This window comes from Pseudophryne corroboree, chromosome 11 (genome assembly GCF_028390025.1).
Source record: "Pseudophryne corroboree isolate aPseCor3 chromosome 11, aPseCor3.hap2, whole genome shotgun sequence".
NCBI classification, from domain to species: Eukaryota; Metazoa; Chordata; class Amphibia; order Anura; family Myobatrachidae; genus Pseudophryne; species Pseudophryne corroboree.
The window spans coordinates 36,507,706-36,534,801 of NC_086454.1; the positions used below are offsets into that span (position 1 = coordinate 36,507,706).

Sequence of the window (27,096 nt, forward strand, 5' to 3'; positions counted from 1 at the left end):
AATATAACACTACTGCAGGTAAATATTTATATAATATAATGAATGACGGACCTGCTGGACACTGTCAGCAGAATGCGTTTATAGAATAAAAAAAAAAACACCACAGGAGTGTTTAACTTTTTCAGGCAGACAATATACTGGTGGTCACTGGTCAGTCACACTGGCAGCAAAAGTGTGCACTGTACTCCTGCTATAACTGCACCCCAGTCTCCCCCACAATTCAGCTGTGTGAGCAGTGAGCACTCAGCACAGTCAGATATACATAGATGATATTATCATGCAGCACACTGAGGCTGAGCACAGATATGGTATGTGACTGTGTATCGTTTTTTTTCAGGCAGAGAACGGATTATATTAAATAATAAATAAAACTGGTGGTGGTCACTAGTAACTATCAGCAAAACTCTGCACTCTGAGTACTCCTAACTAATGCTCCCCAAAATTACTAAGTTAGTAGTAAATCAACTCAAGTGTCTCTATCTATTCTAACGGAGAGGACGCCAGCCACGTCCTCTCCCTATCAATCTCAATGCACGTGTGAAAATGGCGGCGACGCGCGGCTCCTTATATAGAATCCGAGTCTCGCGATAGAATACGAGCCTCGCGAGAATCCGACAGCGGGATGATGACGTTCGGGCGCGCTCGGGTTAACCGAGCAAGGCGGGAAGATCCGAGTCTGCCTCGGACCCGTGTAAAAGGCTGAAGTTCGGGGGGGTTCGGATTCCGAGGAACCGAACCTGCTCATCTCTACTAGTTACACACCTCTCCTGCATGCACCTGCAGCTCTAACAGCACACCTCTCCTGCATGCACCTGCAGCTCTAACTACACTCATCTCCTGCATGTGCAGCTCTAATTACACACCTCTCCTGCATGTACCTGCAGCTCTAACTACACACCTCTCCTGTATGCACCTGCAGCTCTAACTACACTCATCTGCTGCATGCATCTGCAGCTCTAACTACACTCATCTGCTGCATGCATCTGCGGCTCTAACTACACACCTCTCCTGCATGTCCCTGCAGCTCTAACTACACACCTCTTCTGCATGCACCTGCAGCTCTAATTACACGCATATGCACCATGCACCTGCAGCTCTAATTATACACATCGGCTGCAGGAACATGCAGCTCTAACAACATGCACCTGCAGCTCTAACTACACTCTAATTATATGCATTTGCTGCATGTTGATGCAGCTCTAGCTAAATGCACCTGCAGCTATAGCTAATCCCACCTGCAGTTTTAACGTCATGCAGCTGCAGCTCAAGTTACATGTGTCTGCAGCTCTAACTACACTGGTCTGCTACATGCACCTGCAGCTCTAGCTACGTGCATCTGCTGCATGTGCCTGCAGCTCTAACTACACATGTCTCCAGCTCTAACTACACATTACACACGCCTGCTGCATGCATCTGTAGCTCTAATTACATGTGCTTTCAGCTCTAACTACACATGTCTGCTTCATGCGCCTACAGCGCCTGAAGCTTTGGCTACATGCGTCTGTTGCATGCACCTGCAGCTCTAACTACACTCATCTGCTGCATCTGTCTGCAGCTGGAGCTTCATGCACCTGCTGCATGCACCCACCACTTTAATTAAATGTGCCTGCAGTACTTCGGCCTAATTCAATAAGGATTGCAAATTCTGCTAATTAGTAGAATTTGCAATCCTTTTGCTAGAATGCTGGGGGCCGCCCATCACAGGGCAACTCCACCCAGCATGCTGACCGCCGCCTCCCCCCTCAACATGCAGAAATTGCGAACGCATCGCAATTTCTGCTTGTTATCAGAAATAGAGCTGCGCCTGCAGGAGGCCCGCCGCCATGTTCCCAATCGCAGCAGCTGCTTCTGATGTCACGCAGTTGCCGCGATCATGCCCCCGACGCGCCGCACTGCCCCCCGTTTGCGCCCCACCGCCCACAGTTTGCACCGCAATACTCCATCTCCGCCCTGGAAATGGAGCATTGCCGGCTCCCCCCGCCACGTGACCGCCTCTGCCTGAAAGTGTGGGCACATGCATCCGTGGGGCAATCGTAATAATTCCGGTTGGATCACGATTTGCGATCCAACCTGAATTAGCCCCTAACTACACACATTTGCTGCATGCACATACAGGTCTAAATACATGTGCTCCTCTAACTACACGCGCCTACTGCATGTGCCTGACGCTCTAGCACACGTCTTCAGCATGCGTCTGATGCTGTAGTACACTTATCTGCTGCATGCTCGAACGTTGAGAATGCTAAGGACCTACCTTATGATGAGGTCAACTGGATGCAGTTGGTAGGTCCATACTTTTGGCCAGAATTATGCAAAGAACTTCACTTTTACTCGATGTTGAATTGCTAAATGTACTACAATTATTCTAGTAATGTTTGGAGAGTGCACCTGCATTTTTTTTGTGTGTGTGTGTGGCACTACAAGTATTAGCATGGTAGCACCTCTCACTATGTTTAGTTATAGTGTGCAGTCCAGGACCCTCCTTATGCTCTAGTACACTTGTCTGCTGCATGTGACTGCAGCACTAACTACACACACCTGCACCACTTATTACACTAACTACATGCACCTGCAGCTCTACACACACCTGCTGCACTAACTACACGCACCTGCAGCTCTAACTACATGCACCTGCTGCACTAACTACATTCACCTGCAGCTCTACAACACCTGCTGCACTAAGTACACGCACCTGCAGCTCTAACTACACGCACCTGCTGCACTAACTACACGCACCTGCTGCACTAACTACATGCGCCTACGGCACTAACTACACACACCTGCTGCACTAACTACACACCCCTGCTGCACTAACTACTTGCACCTACAGCACTAACTACACACACCTGCTGCACTAACTACACGCACCTGCTGCACTAACTACATGCGCCTACAGCACTAATTACACACACCTGCTGCACTAACTACACACCCCTGCTGCACTAACTACATGCACCTACAGCACTAACTACACGCACCTGCAGCTCTAACTACACGCACCTGCAGCTCTAACTACACGCACCTGCTGCACTAACTACATGCGACTACAGCACTAACTACACGCACCTGCTGCACAAACTACACCACCTGCAGCACAAACTACACGCACCTGCAGCACTAACTAGACACACCAGCTGCACTAACTACATGCGCCTACAGCACTAACTACACGCACCTGGTGCACAAACTACACGCACCTGCAGCTCTAACTACACGTGCCTGCAGCTCTAACTATATGCACCTGCTGCACTAACTACATGCACCTGCAGCTCTAATTACACGCACCAGCTGCACTAATACATACACCAGCTGCACTAACTACATGCGCCTACAGCACTAACTACACGCACCTGCAGCTCTAACTACATGCACCTGCAGCACTAACTACATGCACCTGCTGCACTAACTACATGCGCCTACAGCACTAACTACACGCACCTGCAGCTCTAACTACATGCACCTGCAGCTCTAACTACACACACCAGCTGCACTAATACATACACCAGCTGCACTAACTACATGCGCCTACAGCACTAACTACACGCACCTGCAGCTCTAACTACATGCACCTGCAGCACTAACTACATGCACCTGCTGCACTAACTACATGCACCTGCTGCACTAACTACACACACCAGCTGCACTAACTACATGCACCTGCTGCACTAACTACATGCACCTGCTGCACTAACTACATGCTCCTACAGCACTAACTAAATGCGCCTGCAGCACTAATTACATGCTCCTCTTGCGCTAACTACACGCGCCTGCACCACTAACTAAACACCCGAGCTGCACTAACTACACTCGCATGCCACAGTCAGTAACTACACGCCCCTGCATCACTAACTATATATGCCTGCTGCACCAACCACATGCTCCTGCTCCACTAACAACCACACGCCTGCAGCTACATTACTGTAACTGCGTCTGTCACTACGTTACTGTGCCTGTAACTATGGCAACTGTGTATGATTACTGCATACAGGTATATCTGTGTCTACAGCCTACTGTACTGTATGTAATGATGGCTGTCACTATGTAACTATACCTACAACTAGGCTTCTGCATCTGTTTCTGAAGTGTGCAACCATATAGCATAACAGAGCCGGCCCTAACCAATATGATGCCCTAGGCAAGATTTTGGCTTTTGCCCCCTAGCACCACCGCTAGCTCCGCCTCTGACCCTGTACCCCTTTCCCCGCACCATCACCCCTCACCCATAGCAGTCCTTATTTTGGTGTTCCTACCTCCAATATTTTAAATAGGAACAGTGCGCACTGTTATGCACACCAGTGCCTGCAGGAAAGTACTGGTGTCAGAACTGTTATGCACTCCAGTGCCTGCAGGAAAGTACTGGTGTCAGAACTGTTATGCACTCCAGTGCCTGCAGGAAAGTACTGGTGTCAGAACTGTTATGCACTCCAGTGCCTGCAGGAAAGTACTGGTGTCAGAACTGTTATGCACTCCAGTGCCTGCAGGAAAGTACTGGTGTCAGAACTGTTATGCACTCCAGTGCCTGCAGGAAAGTACTGGTGTCAGAACTGTTATGCACTCCAGTGCCTGCAGGAATGTACTGGTGTTTGAACTGTTATGCAAAACAGATGGACTCACAGACAAACTGGGGAATATGACATAACGTACACAGAAGGTGATAGGGTAACAAAATACACACAAAGTGAACAGAGAAGCCCAGAGGCTAAGGAACTGGGTATCTCCCTTGTATTAGAACTGCTCAGATGGAAAAGCAAGATGTTGTGTTTTAATACGTAGAGAACCCGAAATGCTGTTGCTAAGGGCAACAGCAAAACCCTAAAGGGTTACCAACGGGTGTGGCAGTAAACTCCTTGGTCAGAGATGGAATGATAGACACAAGGAGAATCTCCACAATCCTAATTCTCACTTGCAGTGCACAGGTTTTAGCTTACTGCCACTAAACTGACCCCTGACACCTAGCACAGTGAGACAGGATTAGACAGGCAAGTCTTAGAATACAGCCGCAAACTTGCTAAGTTCACAGAGTAGTAACAGAACCCCAGCAAGCTAAACGACTGACTCCAGTCTTACTGCTAGGTCTGGATTGGCAGAGTGTAATACCAAATCCCCAGGCCTATTTGCAGTAAGCAACAAACAAATACAAAGCTACACAGTACTGGCTAACTTTCATGAACTGACTAACCAACAAAGATTCAGCAGCATCTGCTTACCCTGAAAATAGGCCTTATAAAGCAGGTGCTGTCCACGCCCCACTCAGACCTCACAGACTGTGAGCACAAAAACCAGCACCGGATCCCCTGCCGTGCACAGAGCCTATAACCACTGCACAGCAAAAGACCCGAACCGGAGTATCAGCTGCGCTCAGGTTACTCCACTAGCACTTGTCTCCCGGTTGCCATGACGACGTGGCAGCACAGGGCAGGAGACCCTAACAGTACCCCCCCTCTGACGAGGGGTCAAAGAACCCCTACCACCGGGTTTATCGGGGAACTGCGAGAAGAAAGAGCGTATCAGTCTGGGGGCATGAAGATCACAACTGCGCACCCACGACCGCTCCTCCGGGCCATACCCCTTCCAGTGCACCAAAAATGACAGCCGACCCCGAACCACCTTGGAGTCAAGAATCCTTTCAACAACAAACTCCCTCTGGCCACGTATCAGAAGAGGGGAAGGTCTTCCACTGGAAGAAGGATTACTAATCGCCCGTTTTAAAAGGGAACAATGAAATGTTTTATTGATACCCAAAGAACGGGGCAGATCTAACTGAAATGCCACCGGATTGATAACCCTGGTGATCTTATAAGGGCCGATGAACCGGGGCCCTAACTTATGAGATGGCTGTCTCAACTTCAAATTCTTGGTAGACAACCAGACGAAGTCTCCTAATTTGAAGCTGCAGGGTCTTTTCCGCTTATCAAAAACCCTTTTGGTCACTAATGACACAGACACAAGGGCTTTCTTCACTTTCCGCCAAATACCTCTAAGGACCGAAACCACAGAGGAACCACCAGGCGTGGAGTCCAGGGGGTCAAAAGAATTGGCCTTAGGATGATGCCCATACACACAAAGGAAGGGAGAGATCCCTGTAGCAGAGTGAGCCGCGTTGTTATAGGCAAACTCCGCCATGGAAAGATGAGCAACCCAGTCAGTCTGACACTTGGAGACATAACACCTGAGGAACTGCTCCAAGGACTGGTTCACCCTTTCAGTCTGCCCATTAGACTGCGGATGGTAGCCTGACGACAAGCTGACAGAAATCTGGAGATCGGAACAAAATGCCCTCCAGAATTTGGCCACAAACTGGGATCCGCGGTCAGAGACCACATCAAGTGGCAACCCGTGGAGACGCACAACATGCAGCATAAACAATTCAGACAGGCGTCTGGCTGATGGCAGCCCAACCAGTGGAACGAAGTGCGCCATCTTCGAAAACCTGTCAACGACAACCCAGATGGCTGTCATCCCCGAGGATTTGGGCAAGTCCACCACAAAATCCATTGAAATGTGGGTCCATGGCTTAGATGGGATAGAGAGTGGATGTAATGGGCCAACAGGAACCCCTCTAGGAGTCTTATTTCGGGCACAGATGTCACATGCCCGAACCCACTGATCCACATCCTTAGCCACTGAGGGCCACCACACCGCCCTAGATAGCAACTCCCGAGTTCTGGCAATACCCGGGTGACCTGCCGACTTCTTGGCATGGAATTCCAGGAACACTCGCTGTCTTAACCTAGGAGGCACAAACAAAAGACCTACCGGAAGGTCTGGAGGAGCCTGCTCCTGTGCTCTAAGGACTAATGATAAGAGGTCCTGGGTAATGCCCACTTTAATACATGATGGGGAAACAATGGGCAACGGCTCCTCGGTGGTCTCCTGGATTGGAGCAAAACTCCGCGAGAGCGCATCAGCCTTGATGTTTTTTGACCCAGGGCGATATGTTATCAAAAAATTAAAGCGAGCAAAAAACAAAGCCCATCGTGCCTGCCTGGCATTGAGACGCTTCGCTGACTCTAAATATGCCAGATTCTTATGGTCAGTGAGAATTGAGACCACAAACTTAGCCCCCTCAAGCCAGTGTCTCCACTCCTCGAGTGCATCCTTAATAGCCAACAATTCCCGGTTACCCACGTCATAATTCATCTCGGCAGGCGAAAATTTACGGGAAAAGTAAGCACAGGGATGAAGGCGATTATCAGACACTCCCATCTGAGAAAGCACTGCCCCAATACCCATCTCAGAGGCATCCACCTCCACCACAAAAGGACGCTCTGGATCTGGGTGTCGCAGCACCTTGGCCGAAACAAATGCCCTTTTGAGACGGGCAAAAGCCGCTTTAGCCTCACAAGACCAGTGAGCAACATCCGCCCCTTTCTTAGTGAGTGCCACCAAGGGCGCCACTATAGACGAAAATCCAGCGATAAATCATCTATAAAAATTCGCAAAGCCCAGGAAACGCTGAAGCGCCTTCAAACTAGTGGGCTGCACCCAATCCAGGACTGCCTGTACCTTGGAACCCTCCATTTGGAAACCTTCTGGGGAGATAATATATCCTAGAAATGCGATTTGCTGAACTTCAAATTCGCACTTCTCCAGCTTCGCCCCAAGCCGGTGGTCTCTGAGTTTCTGGAGGACTAAGCGTACATGCTTCCGATGTTCCTCCAGGGAATGGGAGAAGATTAGGATGTCATCTAAGTATACAACTAAGAATCTATCCAAATATTCCCTGAGCACATCATTCATGAAATCCTGGAAGACTGCCGGGGCATTACAGAGCCCAAAAGGCATCACCAAATATTCATAATGCCCTGAGTGGGTATTAAAGGCAGTCTTCCATTCATCCCCCTCTCTTATTCGGATTAGATTGTACGCACCGCGTAGGTCAATCTTAGAAAAAATGGTGGCAGTACGAAGCTGGTCAAACAAGACCGAAATGAGAGGCAGTGGGTATGAGTTTTTAATCGTGATACGGTTCAATTCCCTGAAGTCGATGCAGGGTCGCAACGAACCGTCCTTTTTACCCACGAAGAAGAACCCCGACCCAACTGGAGACTGTGAAGGTCTGATAAATCCCTTAGCCAAGTTCTCCTGAATGTACTCTGCCATAGCCTGAGTCTCAGGACGTGACAGGGAGTACAACCTGCTCTTGGGAAGCTTAGCATTCGGCAACAAATCAATGGCACAGTCATAGGGGCGATGGGGAGGTAGTACCTCTGCAACTTTTTTGGAGAACACGTCCGCAAAATCTGCATAACACCCTGGCAATCCTGGCAAACTTAGCTGCGAGAGCCTGACTGGAAGGCTCAAGCAACTCCTGAAACAATCAGTACCCCAACTAAGAATCTCCCCAGAGACCCAGTCAAATTGAGGATTGTGGGCCCTTAACCAGGGTAACCCCAACACCAATGGGGCAAAAGTACAGACAGTCACATAAAAGGACAATTTTTCAGAGTGTGTGGCTCCAATAAACAAAGAAATCTGGCTAGTGCAAGAGGTAATTTTACCTTGGGATAATGGTTCCCCGTTTAACCCACAAATCTCAATTTCCGATGCCAAGGGTACTAAGGGAACAGAGTGTTTCAGGGCGAATTGGCGGTCCATAAAAACCCCGTCGGCCCCACTGTCCACAAAGGCCTCAGTCTTGACAGTTTGACCGAGGATCTTCAAGGTCACCGGAATGATAAAAGTCTTCTTGGGAAATTCTGACTTCTGGCCTGACAGGATATTTCCCATCACCCTCAGGCCCTGAAGTTTTCCGGCTTTTCTGGGCATGATACTACCACATGACCTTTATTCCCACAGTACAAACACAACCCCTGCTGTCTCCTCCGCATCTTCTCACGCGAGGAGAGGCGGGTAGCCCCAATCTGCATAGGCTCCTCAGAAAATTCCTCAGAGTCTGAGGTTCCCTTGGGACGGAAGGAAATCTCAGTCTCCCTTTCAAGCCTACGCTCTCTCAGCCGTCTATCCACCCGGATGGATAACTGCATGAGCTGATCCAAGCTATCAGGCAAGGGATATTGTACCAGTTGGTCCTTTATCTGGTTAGAAAGACCTTTTCGGTACTGGTGTCTCAGGGCTGGGTCATTCCACTGGGTATCATGGGCCAACCTCCGAAACTCCGTACAGTAAACCTCAACTGGCCTTCGCCCTTGCTTAAGGATCGAAATCTGAGCCTCGGCTGAGGCCGTCTTGTCAGGGTCATCATACAACATGCCCAGTGCCGTAAAAAAAACATCAACACTTTTAAGCGACGGACAGTCAGGCTGCAACCCATATGCCCAGACCTGTGGGTCTCCTTGTAGCAAGGAAATCACTATGCCCACCCGCTGAATCTCCGACCCAGAAGACTGAGGCCTAAGCCGGAAGTATAGCTTGCAGCTCTCCTTGAAACAAAAGAACTGCGAGCGATCTCCAGAAAAACGATCCGGGAGATTTACTTTCGGCTCCTTAACCCCTGCAGGTGCTGCTGCTGCGGGAGCTCCGCCAGCAGCCTGGGAGGTGTGCATTTTAATGGACAAATCATTAAATTGTCGAGTCAGGACCTGCACCTGATCGACCACCTGTTGCAACGTATTTTGAGGGGTATGCTCCATATTCCCACAAAATTTCAACAGGAGTATTAGGCTGCTGAATATGTTATGCACACCAGTGCCTGCAGGAAAGTACTGGTGTCAGAACTGTTATGCACTCCAGTGTCTGCAGGAATGTACTGGTGTTTGAACTGTTATGCAAAACAGATGGACTCACAGACAAACTGGGGGATATGACATAATGTACACAGAAGGTGATAGGGTAACAAAATACACACAAAGTGAACAGAGAAGCCCAGAGGCTAAGGAACTGGGTATCTCCCTTGTATTAGAACTGCTCAGATGGAAAAGCAAGATGTTGTGTTTTAATACGTAGAGAACCCGAAATGCTGTTGCTAAGGGCAACAGCAAAACCCTAAAGGGTTACCAACGGGTGTGGCAGTAAACTCCTTGGTCAGAGATGGAATGATAGACACAAGGAGAATCTCCACAATCCTAATTCTCACTTGCAGTGCACAGGTTTTAGCTTACTGCCACTAAACTGACCCCTGACACCTAGCACAGTGAGACAGGATTAGACAGGCAAGTCTTAGAATACAGCCGCAAACTTGCTAAGTTCACAGAGTAGTAACAGAACCCCAGCAAGCTAAACGACTGACTCCAGTCTTACTGCTAGGTCTGGATTGGCAGAGTGTAATACCAAATCCCCAGGCCTATTTGCAGTAAGCAACAAACAAATACAAAGCTACACAGTACTGGCTAACTTTCATGAACTGACTAACCAACAAAGATTCAGCAGCATCTGCTTACCCTGAAAATAGGCCTTATAAAGCAGGTGCTGTCCACGCCCCACTCAGACCTCACAGACTGTGAGCACAAAAACCAGCACCGGATCCCCTGCCGTGCACAGAGCCTATAACCACTGCACAGCAAAAGACCCGAACCGGAGTATCAGCTGCGCTCAGGTTACTCCACTAGCACTTGTCTCCCGGTTGCCATGACGACGTGGCAGCACAGGGCAGGAGACCCTAACACGCACATTCGGCGCACAGCCCAAAAAGGGGTGTGTTTTTGCTGGCAAGGGGCATGGTCACACAATAGTACCCCCAATTCAAATTGCGCCACACAGTAGTGCAACTTTATGCACATTTTATCATGCGATAGTGTCCCTTATTCACGTTACATCACACAATAGTACCACTTTACCTTAAATACATTACTCCTCACAATAGTGCCCCTTATTCACATTACATTACACTGAATTGCTTCTTATTCACATTACACCATACCATATTGCTCTTTATTCACATTAGACCACACAGTAGTGCCCTTTCTATATGTAACACCACACAGTAGAGCACCTTTTACACATAATGCCACACAGTAGTAATGCATTTATACACATAATACCACACAGTAATGCCCCTTACACATATGCCGCACATTATTAATGCCCTTATACACATAATGACACACAGAGTGCCACTTACACATTTGCTATACATTATTAATGCATTTATACACATGACACGCATAATGCCCCTTACACATATGCTGAACACTATTGCACAACCAACCCACTCACACACAGCACTCACATGCACACAGCACTCACATGGCCGCTAACACTGTGACCTCTGCCTCTGATTGGATACAGATGTGTCCTCATACATCTTGCCTCAATGCGCTGTGCAGCAGGAGATGCCTGGCATGAGTCAGCTGGCAGCTCTGCTAACGCTGGGCACCTTTTTTTGATGAAAATACATCGGATTTGCATTGCTGTGTGGCTAGGATGCTGTCAAAGTCAGAAAAATATCACGCTGCACGTTGCCATATATGCACTTCATGCGTGTGCACGCTGCATATTTAATCAAAATAATGTATTTTATAAGTTAATATTCCCCTGAGTTCAACAGGTATCAGTGGGTCTCAAGATGGCTCTTAGACCTTAGAGATTCCCCTTTGCATGTTAAAAGGGCTTCACATGTTCTTATGCATAGTTAAGCACAGGAATAGTAATTGAAGATTAATTGTATTCCGAATAAATTACACCTAAGAATAGTCAGTTTCTGTCCCGCAGACGGAATACAATAGCCTTTAATTACACTAAGCTTTGAGATTCAATGAGGAGGGCCAACACCTGTGTTTACGAATGGGGCTGGATTTGTCTCCAGAAGAATGATTGCTGGGATGTCATTGTCTCAACTGAAAGTGGACAGTGAGACAGTATTCGCCAAACAATAGCTTCCCACAAGACAGGAATTTGAAACAAGTGCATAACCAAGATCACATGGTCAGCTCTGCTTACTGATAGAGCTAGCCCACATGCTGTGAAAGACACACACTTCCTGTGGTTGACACCCCCCCACAGCTGGAATGCAGGTATGAGATTATCCACTGGAAATCACGGGGCTCACTGACTCACTCAGAACCAAGCAAGCATCCAGAAGCATGGCTTGCTTATCACCAGGCTCCAAGCGAAAGGCTAAGTATTGTATACTCATGGCTTAATGGCATAGAATAGTTTTAATATGTGTTTGTGGTAAAGTAGTTGTGAAATGATTGGCATAGAATAGTTAGTTTGGAGATACAAATGGCTTAAGGTTAATGATGCTTGTGCAGTTGTGTGATTGTTGGGTGTTTGGGATGATACTCTATGAAATCTGTAATGAATTGGAACAGTAGACAATCTGTAGCATAGCATCTCTGGTATACATTTATGGATGGTGATTTATAACAGATTATAGTAGTTTTACATGATACATCATGCTGAAGGTTAGAAGTCAAAACATACTTCCTTTTGTTACTGTAGTCATGTGCTTGTAGCAATAGCAGGCTGATACTTGAGGGTACCTGGTTATTGAGATACTGTGTTGGCTTGAAATTGTGAAAGGTGATTTAGATGGTTTGGAATTGTAAAATCAGAACATATGCATTGTGTTGAGGCTTGGACATTTTGGAATATAGTGGAGTCTTGTGTCTTCTGCTATGTGATTGTGGTGTAGCAGAGAGTGCCATGTGTTTGGACTTGCAAATCTAAAATGGCTGCTAGCATTCCCTTTTAAATCATATGTTACAGACTTTGGAATCATGGGAGTTTTTCCCAAAATGGAGTCTAGCTTCTGTCCCATGCGGTATTGTAGGGACCATTGTGTTGTTGCTGGGTGTTGTGTATATAGAGACAGCCAGCCTGGGTGAGCTCAATTTTTCTCTCCACAAAGGGTCTCAGCATTGACTAACTGCGCAGCGATTGTTTCTCACATGTGTAAATTCTCTGCAACCATATTGTCTCTTATTTAATGTTATAAGCCATTCTCTCTCTCTCCTTCCCCCCTTTAAATGTAATTGTATCTGTATTGTATTTTATGTGTAGTTATCCGGTTAGGTATTTTATGTTATCTTGGTAGTGTATAACTTGTATTGTATTATTCTTTTGCAATTGAACGTTCATTCATTTCCTTAAAAGGCGTTAGACCCTTAGACCGGTATTTGAGTGTTTATTATATTGCTAAGGGGTTCTCTGAGCGTCACATACGCTCATACAGCTTTTAGACTAACAAGGTTACACTGTGTTGCATTTACACATTATCACTGCACAAGGGTTTACAGTATAAGTACATTGTTTATGGTATATTTATTAAAGTTTAATTCTGTGAGTGTCTGCGACGCCTGTGCTCACACCCTGTGCACAGCGTCTGCTACACTAAGGGCGTACCCTTGCGGTACCTTTTGCGCCAATTGCGTACTGTGTCTCCTAACCTTTTAGAGTGTTTTAAATAGGATAAATATATAGGCATTGCCAATGCACAAGCAGCTTCTGCTGATTAAAATGATATGCAGCATGCCTATATACTGTGTGCGACTGTGGCTGTATCTGCATATGAAATGCTACACACAGAATATAGGCATGCCGCATATAATTTTAATCAGCAGAAGCTGGTTGTGCCCCTAGTTTGCCTATGCCTAGGACCGGCTCTGTAGCATAAAGCAACGTACAATAGTATTATTAGATGAAAACTAAGACATGCTGCAGTGTGTAACACTTTTCTATATGTTGGCTTTAGATGCTGATCATTGAAATGTTTGAATCACTGATACATTTGATTACCTTGACTTCCTGAATTAATGCGAGATTGATCAGCTGACTAAAATACTGTCCGACTGATGTTAGGGTCTCGTTAATGCAGAATTTCATTGATGACAGCGTGTCCTCATCGTCCGTCTGGGTGCACCTAATGGAAAAATCAGGATACATTTAGGAATTGAACAATATGCAACACAGGAGAGATGACATACATGTGTTATCTCAGGTCTTGCATATACTAAATTCTGAGATGAGCGGATTCGGTTTTACTCGGTTTTACTCGGTTCTCAAAACCGAATCTTATTGGCTATCCAAAACACGTGACATCAGTGAGCCAATAAGATTCGGTTTTGAGAACCGAGTAAAACCGAGTAAAACCGAATCCGCTCATCACTATATTAAACCTGGGTAAGCTGCCACAAGGCCTGGTATACCTACAAGTAGGGTCATTATTTGCAGTGTAAGGCCCTGTACCGTATTTGTTATGGGGCCACGCCTATTCCTCTGTATAGAGCAGGCCTTGCCCACTTGTGGCTCTCCAGCTGTTGTGAAACTACATGTCCCAGCATGCCCTGCCATAGCTTTGCTGTTAGGGAGTGCTAAATCTGTGGCATACCTCCCAACATCGGGAAAGGGGGTGTGGCTTATAGAAAAGGGCATGGCTCCGAGGGAATGCCGCAATCATGAGCCACGCCCATTTTGCATCATTCAGGGGGCATGCCCAGCGCTCTGTGAGTTGCTGTCATGCCCCCAGACCCTTTGTCTCCATGAATAGACACTTTGCGCATGCGCACAGCGTCTATTCAAAGCCGCAAGTGACAGGAGCCTCTAAACTGCCCCTCCCCCCCACCGCAGGACACTGCAGCCCAGGAATGGGACAGCGGGACAGTCCCAAAAAAATGGGACTGTCCCGCGAAAATCGGGACAGTTGGGAGGTATGCTGTGGCAAGGCTTGCTTGGATGTGTAGTCTCACAAAAGCTGGAGAGGCACAAGTTGGCAAGGTCTGGAGTACGGCATGGACGCTGATGTTCCTCATTGTCACCCAGGGAAGCTTTTTCTTTATCCCACCGTTTCCAGGCTATTCACAATAGCGGAGTGTCTCCTCTTACCCTGCTCTCCGTATCCTCTCTTCTGTTCCCCCCTCTCCAGGTGTATCTCCATTCCCTCTATTCCTCTTTCCTCTCTGCACATCCTCAAACCAGCAGTTCTACACCCTTATCTTCCAGGTAGGTCGAGTAGCGGCTCCTTTACCCCAGAACGTGGCATTGCAACATCATTAAAGGAGGAGCCACGGTCTGCATTTATTTTATAATTGAAGGTCAGTGGTATTACCGTAATACTGGTGGTATCCTAGATCTCCCCAGCAGCTCCACCAGGGGCACCTTATAAAGCTGGGCTTGCCAGCAGGGAGCATAAATAATTGCCTGCAGCTCAGATTTAGCTCACAGGAGGACTAGGAATTGGGAGGTCTATTCATGAAGCAGTGAAAAGAGTGGAGAAGTTGTCCATGGCAACCAGTCAGCTGCTATGTATAATTTAATAGAGAGCACTTGATACTGTAAATGTTACTTCAAAGCTGATTGGTTGCCATGGGCAACTTCTCCACTGGCTCACTTCTCCACTCTTTTCACTGCTTCATAAATAGACCCCTAAAGGGGGGTACAATACACACGGAGCGATAATCTAAGCAATCTGACTAGACTGCTTAGATTTTCAGCAAGATCGCTCCGAATGTAGCCCTAACAGCGACAGCGATGCGCAGCCCCGCGCATCGCTATCGCTGGTGCTAGATTGGCCTGCATGCAGGCCAATCTAGCGGGTCGCTCACTTCACCCGCTGGGTGAAGTGAGCACCCCCCCGTCTCCCCCCGCACGCTCAGCACAGATCGCGCTGTGCTGAGCGGCGGGAGAGATGTGTGCTGAGCGGTTCACTCAGCACACAACTCTCCTGAATCGGCCCGTCTATATGGGCCTTAAGTCTCTCCTTCTTCAGTTCTAATTTCACAAGCCGTTGTGCAGGAGATTCTCGTGAGAACTTGCTGGTAGTTTAGCTATAATGTCTTTGAGAACAAATTTAAGAGATATGGGATACTAAATACTGGAGGCCCATAGTGATTGCCTAAGAGGTTTGATCCAGATCACACTGTCAGATATTGATGCTTCTTTTGTGCCCTCTAATCTCCTTGGAACACGATAAATGTCTTATTGTGAGATTTTGTTAATTCGGAAATACAAAATGAAGAGGAACAATTTCAATTAGAGGAACAATATAAATAAGCCATAATGAAAAAAAAAAAGTTTTTGAATAAACAAAATAAGAACAAATAATTATTTCTTATAGAAAAATACAAAACGTATTGATTCAGGAAAATATTTATATTTTTTCTTTGTAAGTCCTCACAATGGTTCCGCAGTACCGTACACAGGCACCAAACTGACAAAATATATGAGTACAGCCTTATAAAAAGAGTATATAAATTCACACTGATATATAATTAAAGTGAGCATTTAGCATAATTACTGTATGCAGAGAAGACAAAGCAGAGAGGGACCTGCTATACATATGAGCTTACAATCGATAGAGGATATGGGTGGACACGAAGGGGAGAAGAGGACAGAGACTGCGGTTAGGAGGAGGGTTGGCAAGATAGAATGAAAAAGTGTGTTTAAAGGGCACGCTTGGAGGCATTTTTGTCCACTCTCCCTGACTGCCAGGGGAGGCTCCCTGATTTAGCCACAATCTCCCCGACTCCCTGAAGAGTCTAGCAGTCTCCCTTATTGCACCTTACCCCTATTATGCAGCTGTTATTGGGGGGAAAAGGAAATCAGAGATATATACATTCAAATGGTCTCATCAGTGCCATTTCCCTGCATTGGTGATAAGACACAATGGGGCAGATGTATTAACCTGGAAAAGGGATAAAGAAGTGATAAAGCAGTGATAAGCGCAAGGTGAAAATGCACCAGCCAATCATTTTGGATTTAAAAATGGTGTAAGGAGCTGACTGGCTGCTGCGTTATCACCTTGCACTTATCACTACTTTATCATTTCTTTATCCCTTCTCCAGGCTTAATACATCTGCCCCAATGATCCCTGTGGTTACATGCATTTTCAAATAAGGGGGCAGATGGAAAAGTGATAAAGCAGTGATAAGTGCAAGGTGATAACGCACCAGCAAGTCAGCTCCTAACTGTCATTTTCAAAATCTGTAATGACTGGCTGGTGCGTTAGCACCTCGCGCTTATCACTGCTTTATCACGTCTTTATCCCTTCTCCAGGTTAATACATCTGCCTCAAGGTATCTCGTTGCACCAATATGGAACCACTTGTAAAACACAATACCTGAGCAAGCGCTGAAAAGCATAATTGTCTTTTCATCAACACGTAGATCTTACTAACTGCTTTGGGGCTCATTTACATATGGATACAAGTCATTTTTATGAAAACGGCTCTCAGATGTAGCGGTACACGTCTGCACATATACTCATTTACATTTGGATACAAGTCACTTTTATGAAAACGACTCTCAGATGTAGCGGTACACGTCTGCACATATACTGTAGTTGTTATTTTCACTATCTCCCTGAAATGCTTTTTCAAAAGTAAGCAAGTATGCTTGTAGGCTGGGAGACTAGATTAAAGTCTAATTGAATGTGGTATGGCATGCCAGGAGCGGCCTAAGAGAAATCCTGAATGTGAGAGGGAGAAGAGGGTGACGGGGTAATCATCAGCAGAGCAAAGGGGGAAGAAGGGAGTGTGTCAGGAAATGAGGCTAGAGATGTGGGGAGGAGAAATGTGGCTGAGAGCTTTGTAGATGAGAGAGAGGAGTATAACTTTTCACCTGCTCAGACTAAGGGAAGTGAAACGCGGTAAAATTATAGGGTGAAAACTTTTCACTGCTAATTGGATAGGGGTTTTTCACAATTCGCGGTAAAAGTCTGGGGGGGAGGGGTTTGCGCAAAAACAGGTTATCGCGGCTGATAGCCCCCATAGATGGAGACAGTTTGGTAAGGTCAATTAAAGGAAGTAACTGGGTATGAGAGATGCGAGTAGAGTAGGAGACACTGGTGGGGTTCAGGTGGTGGGCAACTTCTCCTCAGGGTCACTTCTCCACTCTTTACACTGCTTCATGAATAGACCTCTCAGACACTTATTGCTAAATCTGTTACAAAGTTACTGAACGGCACCCCTCCCCAAACACAGAGCCTAGATCTACTCCTACCTCAATTAGCTAACCAGCTGAAACTTTCCCCTTGTCTGGGTATCAATGGTAGAGTGGCATAGTTAGATGAGGGGGATACCATCATGCCACTAGTAGTGTAATTTCCTTGCTATAACATTTCTCAGTCTCTACATCATCAGATAGGAGCAAGCCTTTTAATTAACAGTGCAAATCCGAAAAAAAGACCATTACAGTTGCACGGTAATTAGTGCACTAATATTTATTACTTGGTACAAATGAGAGGGGAAAGGGTCACATAACCGCATCCCGAAAGGGGTGGACAGAATAAGTACCCGTGTCTGAGGACAGATGGAGTCACTGACGTCAAACCTGTATATCATCATTTTGTGTCATCTGTCAAACAACGACTGTCAGAATTTCAGATACATTAATTGTGTACTTTTGTTTTGGTAGCTATTGGAAGTGAGCAAGTTTGAGTTTTTTCTAACTATGGAGAAAGTGCAGTACCGATCAGTCATTAGATTCTTGTTTTTGGATGGGAAGACGTGTGAGGAATTCAAAGAACAGTTAGAAGCCGTTAATGGGGACCTTTCACCTTTGATGACAACCATCAGATATTGGTTCAATGAATTCAAGCATGGTCGTCCATCCGTCCTCGATGAAGAGCGTCCAGGTCGCCCAATTGAGGTGACTACGGATGAAATGGTCAACAAAATCCAAGATATCGTATTGGCAGACCGGCGAGTGAAGATCAGAGAGATCGTTGAGATCGTAGGCATCTCATTTGAACATGTGCAGAATATCCTACATGAACATTTGGGCATGACAAAGCTATGGGCAAGATGGGTGCCACGTTTGCTCACTGTGGACAACAAGCGGAATCAAATGACCACTTCGAAGCAGTGTTTAAACGCAATCCGAACGAGTGTCTGCGCCGTTTCATGACTGTTGATGAAACATGGATCTATCACTACACGTCAGAAATGAAGGAACAGTCAAAACAGTGGACTTCACACAGCGAACGTGCACCAAAGAGAAGACGGTTCCATCGGCTGGAAAGGTCATGGCCACCGTTTTCTGGGGATTCCAAAGGCATAATCTTCATCGACTATTTGGAAAAGGGAAGAATGATCACAGGGCAGTATTACGCTCAATTATTGGGCAGATTCGGCGACGCATTGATGAGAAAATGGCCCTACTTGGCGAACAAAAAAGTTGCACCACAACAATGCGCCGACACACACGTCCCACGTCGCCACAGCAAAATTGGTGGAATTGGGCTGAGAAATTGCTGCCGCATCCGCCATATTCTCCAGATTTGGCCCCCTGCGACTTCTTCCTGTTTCCAAACATGAAAACATGCCTAGGTGGTAAGAGATTCTCATCGAACGAGGAGGTCGTCGCCAAAACTGAAGCCTATTTTGCAGAGTTCGACAAATCCTATTTTTTGGAGGGCTTGAAAAAGTTGGAATATCGTTGGGCCAAGTGTATCAAGCTAAAAGGGGACTATGCTGAAAAATAAATAAAAATGTTCCCAATAAAAAAAAATTTTCTTGCCTAACACGGGTACTTATCAATCACCCCTCTTAGAGGTACTGTAGAACTGACCACATAAAGTGCAAATGTCCATAATAAGATATATGCCACTCATGTATGTGTTATATAACTCCAACCTACCTTTCGGTGATTTCTGCAAGTTGTGAACATTTCTCCATTAATAATGTTTCATTCTGCAGATAAATAGAAACATTTCCTTTTTTTTTTTTTTTATTAACGTACATTAAAAGACGGTGTGAATGATGTTTTGAAACTGCGTAAGCATTGTCCATCTAAGACTATAAATATTATATTCCTGCCGAAAGGTCTATAAATAGTCTAACACACTGTAGTCTCAGCAGAAAGAACAACAAAACATCCACATTAGCCACCCAACAAGTCAATCGCCCACATCCGGCAAAGATATATCTCATTTGCTGCGATGCGATTGCTCTCACTTTTCTCTAAATCGACTTCATTAAAAGTGATTATGCTGTTTTGAAACCTGATAACACATTATTTTTTCCCATAATTTACGTCTATCCCAAACAACCATTACTGGGATAAGTGTACATGAGTGGAGTGACAGAGGTGGTGGATTTACGCGTCTAAATGTGATGGATCTGACCTCGAAAATTACTGGCAGATAATTCAGCTTCTGTTGTGCGTTGGGAAGAGGAGAGAGTGGTATTATCTGATGCAATTCAATTATTGCAATAAACTGTCTTCTGCCACCATATTCCTATTATTAACCAAGTCCCTATTATTAACTAACACTTGCATGTCTTAAACCATAAATGCAAATTGAATCCGGCATAGGTTAGGAATGATAATGTTAGCAATTTTCCTTTTAGCGTGAGTTTTTGCTAAACAGCCATTAAGTTAAAATGTAAGTTGGTGCATTAGGAAAAGACAATTTGTAACCTTCACAAATATACACAAACACAGAAGTATAGAAGTAAACTTAAAAGTTTCAAGACTGGTCGCACATAATATACAAATGGTCATTAATAAAGCTGGTGATATAGGGGGTCATTCCGAGTTGTTCGCTCGTTATTTTTTTCTCGCAATGGAGCGATTAGTCGCTAATGCGCATGCGCAATGTCCGCAGTGCGACTGCGCCAAGTAAATTTGCTATGCAGTTAGGTATTTTACTCACAGCATTACGAGGTTTTTTCTTCGTTCTGGTGATCGTAATGTGATTGACAGGAAGTGGGTGTTTCTGGGTGGAAACAGGCCGTTTTATGGGTGTGTGCGAAAAAACGCTACCGTTTCTGTGAAAAACGCGGGAGTGGCTGGAGAAACGGAGGAGTGTCTGGGCGAACGCTGGGTGTGTTTGTGACGTCAAACCAGGAACGAAACTGACTGAACTGATCACAGATGCCGAGTAAGTCTGGAGCTACTCAGAAACTGCTAAGAAGTGTCTATTCGCAATTCTGCTAATCTTTCGTTCGCAAATCTACTATGCTAAGATTCACTCCCAGTAGGCGGCGGCTTAGCGTGTGCAAAGCTGCTAAAAGCAGCTTGAGAGCGAACAACTCGGAATGACCCCCATAATTTGTTGATTAGGAAACAATAGATTACACTGGATGCTTTAGGCAAACTGTTAAGATTTGATAAAGCTTTCTTCTATTTGAATAACATACAGTATCAGCAACTTACTGTACAGCTGTCATACACTTACTGAGTCCCTGACACTTTGAGGGTGTATGACCTGAACAAAAGGCCAGTAGAGGAAACATTGGGAGAGTGCCCCCGAATGGTTGGAATATATTATTATTCATCTTATTATTGTTGTCGTAGATTTGTAAGTCGCATCAGTACACCGCAGTACCGAACATCACATAAACACAATAGGGTCATACAAGGCGGGCATAATACATGACAATGCTAAATTCCTTTGTCGAATAAACAACCCTTTATGAAGCTAAGAACACTGTACGCTGTTTACTTAAGAAGTACCGTAATGGTACGCTAGTTGCGTAACGATCGCTCAGCCGTAGGCGAGACGCTCAGGCGTCACGTTCGTTCACGGCCCAGGGATCACAGGACACGTTATTGGTTATGTCTAGGGGAAAGATTCGCTGTAACGTAGCGTACGCTAGAGACCACGAGGAGGTCACCAGCGATGCAGACGCTCACAACACTATACCTTTATGTTAAACCTTATACCGATGAAACACACAGAATACCTTAATGTGAGTACAGGGTGTAAATGCAACCTTGTGTAACCTGACTAACTACAAAGCTGATTGAGCGTCACCGACGCTCAAGTGAACACTTAACACTATAGTAAATACACTGATACTGGTTTAGGTTTCCAAAGCCTATTAACTGTATTATATCTAATATACTTGTAAAAGGGGATAACAGTACATATGATACGCTACAATATAACAGAGACCTCCTAACCACAGAACTAAACAATAAATACAATAAGACAATACTACGCTGACCTAAATGAAATACAATACCATACTATAATACTATAAGGTATTTAAGAGAAAAGAGGAGAGAGAGAGATAGAGAGAGAGAGAGAGAGAAATTGGCTCGCAGAAAGACAATGATTATGGAGAGAACTTACGCACAAAGGGTATGATCGCCAGCGCCTCGATATCCAGCTCCCGATTATCAGCAGATAACCGTTGATGAGAGAGTGAGAGCTGGATGTGGTCGGCCTGCCTATTTATGCCCCACACACAATGCAATCTCCTAGTCCTACTATCCCATTGTCCATTGGCCGAAGGAATTCGGCCCTGCATCATAACAAAAGGTCATAGGGTGATTCATACAGGTGGGCTGTGACGATTTCCAACAGCTCAGGTGGGTGGGAAACTGGGTTTCCCGCCGCATACCTGAGTATGTGCAAATCATAGAAATGGACATAAACTTCTTATGTCCATAACTATTCGCACGAGCGATTAATACGCTCCAAACCAACACCGGAATATTGCTAATTAAATACTCTTCCGATGGGTACCAAACACTGCAATATGATTCCTGTTAGACCCTTCGTACGATGCAAAGAGGGATTCCTCAGCTCTGGGACATTGTACTTTAACCAAACTTACAGAAACTATCAAAGGGATCATGATCTATAAACTACATTAATTGTGAACATTTGTAACTAATGAGTCGCACGCTACGATCACATAAACTCTACCGTAAATGCGCATACTGCGCGTGCGAGTGCACGCTATTGCGGGTATGCGCTTCCACGGGAGAGCGTACGCATGCGCAGCACGGACCAGTGTGCGGTGCAAATATGGCAACGTGCATTGAGACATTTTTCTGACTTTGACAGTCCACCCTTTGGCAGTCAATAATAACTGCCACAAAACATTTAAGGAGAAAAATGTAAGTCAGGGGTTAATTGATTTCCATGGTTGGGTAGGGGAGGAGAGAGGAGAAGGTGTGAAGAGGGTATGACCTAGTGAGAAAGCAGAAGCATGTGTGTATGAGTCCATGTTTGGAGGGTCATGTATCATCGTGCCGTACGTGTGGTAAATCAAGCTTCGAGGTATTGTGAAGTATACATTTGAATTCCTTCTTATCCTGTGGTACAGGTCTGTGGATGGGCTGTCAAACTTTACCGAGCTCATTTCGGCTGTAGTTGTAACAAAATGGGGATGCACATTTTAGTTGATGATACATAAATGGGGGAGGTATGTGGTTGCTGATATCTGTGCCTGAATTCCCTATCGTCTATGTGTGTCATTACCTGAGGGTTGTAGAGATGAAGGTAGAGAACACTTATGGAAAATGCAATGGTATTCTATGTCAGGGAAATGTACATTCGTCGATTGAGGTCTTGATTGGTGTCGGTTGATTGGAGTCTTCTTCTTTGTGCTTTTGCTCATAAATCGTGAGTAAAGCAAACAACGTCCATGGATTTACAAAAAATGTTGGGCTAGCGTGATTTTAAAGTTCCTAGGGAAACTGGGGTACCCATGGCATTGTCCATCAAAATCTTGTATATCAGGTCGTCTGCTCTTCTTCTTTCCATCTTTCCGTTGTCGGCCCCTTGGCTCATCAAATCCTTCGTCTACGTGGGTCTTTGTACCTCGGAGGAAAACATAGAAATGGGTGAAAGACGGACCGTATACTCATTACATCATTACGTCATGGTTTCTAGCATTGGGTCATAAATCAAATCCAGGTTAATTACAGTTTCCTCACTCCTCAAGCTCATCACTTTTGTACTTTGTTTGCATCTCATTAAAGCCTGCCCGCATCTAAATATCAATCCAATCGATATAACGACACCCAAGATACATAGTAGAAACTTTCCGACATCCATTATGACTCCTTGAGCCCAATCTCCTAAACCGGAGAACCAATTTCGCGGGTTCAACCATGACACCCAACCAGTCAGCTCATTACCTACAGCAGCAAGGGTGAGATTGTGTTTTCGACGAAATTCCCACTTTAGTTGGAGAATATCGTCCATCTTTTGGTCTATGACCTCTACCGGATCCTCGGTGCTATTTGTGATATACGTGCAACACTTTATGCCGTACTGTGTTGCCAATGTAACACAATATCCGCCTGTTACTGCTGTAAGATAATTAAGAACCATCCTATGCTGAACTAGTTCTGTTTTGTAAGCTTGAAGTTCTCTTCCAGTGTATCTAAACGTGTCATCATACATTTCAGTGATATTATCTAACAAATTGGCGAGTGCGGAAATGTATCTATAATTCATCACTCCTCGAGCGGTACGAGTGAAATCTAACGCTACCAGAACCTGAATCCCGGTGGATTCATGGATAAGATCAGAGGCCGGATGCTCTAACCTTTCTGACAGTTGTCTTTTAACTCGGTGTTCGTAATGAGTGTGAGTATAAGGAGCTTGGGCACCACGGTGTATGTCCTTCATTTTGTCATGTGTTACAGTCATCACTTCAGGCAATACTTTTCCAATATAACACAATCCTTCAGAGTTTGGGGCAAGCCACTTGTACGCCTTTCTCCCGCATATGAAATATGCATCATCGGGGAGAACATATGGGACGGAGAAGGACATGACCATGTTACAAACCTTCCAGGTGAAATCTCCTGACCCTAATTCTTCCATCTGCCTAATGCACGTATCGGTTTGTACGATATGTGCACAGTATCCTGGTGATACCTCTCCAACTTTAGTAATCCTATTTCCTAAGGTATATCGATACCGGAAAGATTTTCCTCTACTGGCTATGTGGCGTACGAGCTCTGTATCTGTAGGCATTCTATCTGCTCTGTGTGAAAAGGTCATGGTAAGGTTGCTCCATGACACTTCCCAATTTCCCGGTTTTCTGGGATTGGAGATGTTAAAACATATGAGGGACCTATCCACATGGTATTGGTGGAGCTTCAAACTAGGAGGGCTGGAGATGTTAAATCTCCGGTCCACCGGTCTCCCACCACTTAGCTCAAGTACCTCCCCTAACGTTAAAGGAAATGGTACTAGCCCTGATTTACTGTGACCCTGAGGTACTTGAGAGCATACCCAACAATCTGTTTGGTTTAACACGTTACCCACTAAGGAGTGATAGTCACTCAATGGATGCCGGTCTATATGGATATTAAAACTAGATTGGCATTTCTTTATGCATCCATCTTCAACCAGATTATCACAGAGCCTACAGATACAATTTTCCTCAGCTAACAATCCATCACAATTTCTTCTATCGGATCGTTTTCTGATACTCGCCTTTGCTTGTTGGATTGGTTGATCTTGGAAAACTACGCCTCCATCATCATAATCGGAACCCATTCCAGAACCTCTCTCGACCTTTATGGTACTCTCGCCGGAATAGACTGCTCTGGTCAACATCATGGTCAACATCAAAATCCGGATCACAGTCTCTTTGGGCAAGTCCATCTTTGAGGAGGAAATGGAGAAGATTGAGAAGGGGGAAACAGAAATTTTAAGGGAGAGGGGATGGGAAGTGGAGAAAAACAATAAAAGGGAGAGGGGAGTCGACAACTGCTTCCGGTCTTCAAGGCTCAGGTGCCGCCTCAGTCCTCCTGGAACAGACACTCCAGTGATACAACCTCTACCATCTGTTCCTTATCACGGGACTTCTCTGGATCAGCAACCTTCTTGCAGTGGGATGAATGGACCCAAGTCTCTCTCTCAGCAACCTTCAATGCTGTGGTGCTAGTCAATAAGACCTGGTATGGTCCTTCCCATCTATCAATAAGACAACCTGAGCGTAGAAAATTTCGTATCATTACATAATCCCCAGGTTCAATGTCATGACAATTACTATCTGGTAAATCAGGAATCACCAACTTCAGATTATCATTTTGATTCCTCAACTGCTTACTCATATTAATCAAGTACTTTACAGTTACTTCATTGTTACATTTCAAATCATCCTGAGGGTTAATCATGACATGCGGTTGTCGACCAAACAAGATTTCAAAAGGAGACAGATTAAGAGGGGACCTGGGAGTGGTTCTGATGCTATACAAAACAATGGGTAAAGCTTCTGGCCACGTCAATCCTGTCTCTGCCATTACTTTACTCAATTTATTTTTAATAGTGCTGTTCACTCTTTCGACCTTCGCACTCGCCTGTGGACGGTACGGAGTGTGCAGCTTGCTATCAATTCCCATCAATTTACACATTCCTTGGAAGACATCACCTGTAAAATGGGTACCCCTATCGCTTTCAATGATTCTAGGGATACCATATCTACATACAAATTCCTGCACAATTTTCTTAGCTGTAAACATAGCGGTATTTGTAGCTGCTGGAAAAGCTTCGACCCAATTTGAGAAAACATCTATACAGACAAGTACATACTTTAAATTTCTACATGGGGGCAATTGAATGAAGTCAATTTGTATTACTTGGAAAGGGCCGCCGGCAGGTGGGACATGGGATGGTTCTGTAGGTATTGCCTTTCCAATATTCTTTCTCAGACAGGTAAGGCATGACATTGCTCTTTTACTAGCATGAGAGGAGAATCCTGGGGCGCACCAGTATGCTCTTACCAATTTGCACATCCCCTCCTTGCCTAGATGAGTCAGCCCGTGAGCTGCTTCAGCCAGACACGGAAGGTATGCCCTGGGGGCCACTGGTTTACCATGTCCATCCGTCCAGAGCCCTGAGGACTCCTGGCCATATCCCTTTGCCTTCCAGACTGCTCTCTCCTGAGTGGAACACAAATTCTGCATTTCACACAACTTTCGTGTGTTGATGGTATTAAATACCATCAGTTGTGTGGTGTCTGTCCGTATGGGGGTAGCAGCTGCAAGCTTTGCAGCTTCGTCTGCTCGGCTGTTACCAAGGGATACTGGGTCTTGGCTATATGTATGTGCTTTACATTTGATAACAGCCACTCTGTCGGGTTCCTGTATCGCTGTTAGAAGCCTTTTTATATGAGCTGCATGCGCTATCGGTGTGCCAGCTGCCGTCATGAAATTTCTGAGCCGCCATAGGGCTCCGAAATCATGTACTACCCCGAACGCGTATCTAGAATCGGTGTAGATATTGGCAGACTTACCCTTAGCCAATTCACATGCTCTGGTTAGGGCGACCAGTTCAGCAACCTGGGCTGAGTGAGGTGGGCCTAGCGGTTCCGCTTCTATGGTGTCTTGGTCATCTACGACTGCGTATCCAGTACACAAGTCTCCCGAGTCTGACTGTCTGTGACAACTACCGTCCGTGTAGAACGTGAGTTCTGCATCTTCTAGTGGATTGTCACTGATGTCAGGCCTTGCGGTAAAATTTTGGGTCAAATATTCCATACAATCATGTGCATCTTCC

The 27,096-nt window shown here is 45.5% G+C and overlaps 1 protein-coding gene across 2 annotated transcripts in view; it reads right to left on the bottom strand.

Moving 5' to 3' along the window:
* The window catches only part of INSC (INSC spindle orientation adaptor protein), a 587,592-nt gene that overhangs the window by 284,052 nt on the left and 276,444 nt on the right, over nt 1-27,096 (bottom strand). For both annotated transcript variants that reach the window (XM_063946474.1, XM_063946475.1), the window contains exons 4-5: nt 19,476-19,528; nt 13,639-13,762 (exon numbers count right to left, since the gene is read on the bottom strand). In XM_063946474.1, coding sequence (XP_063802544.1) covers nt 13,639-13,762; nt 19,476-19,528 — 177 coding nt within the window. The remainder of the gene's footprint in view (nt 1-13,638; nt 13,763-19,475; nt 19,529-27,096) is intronic.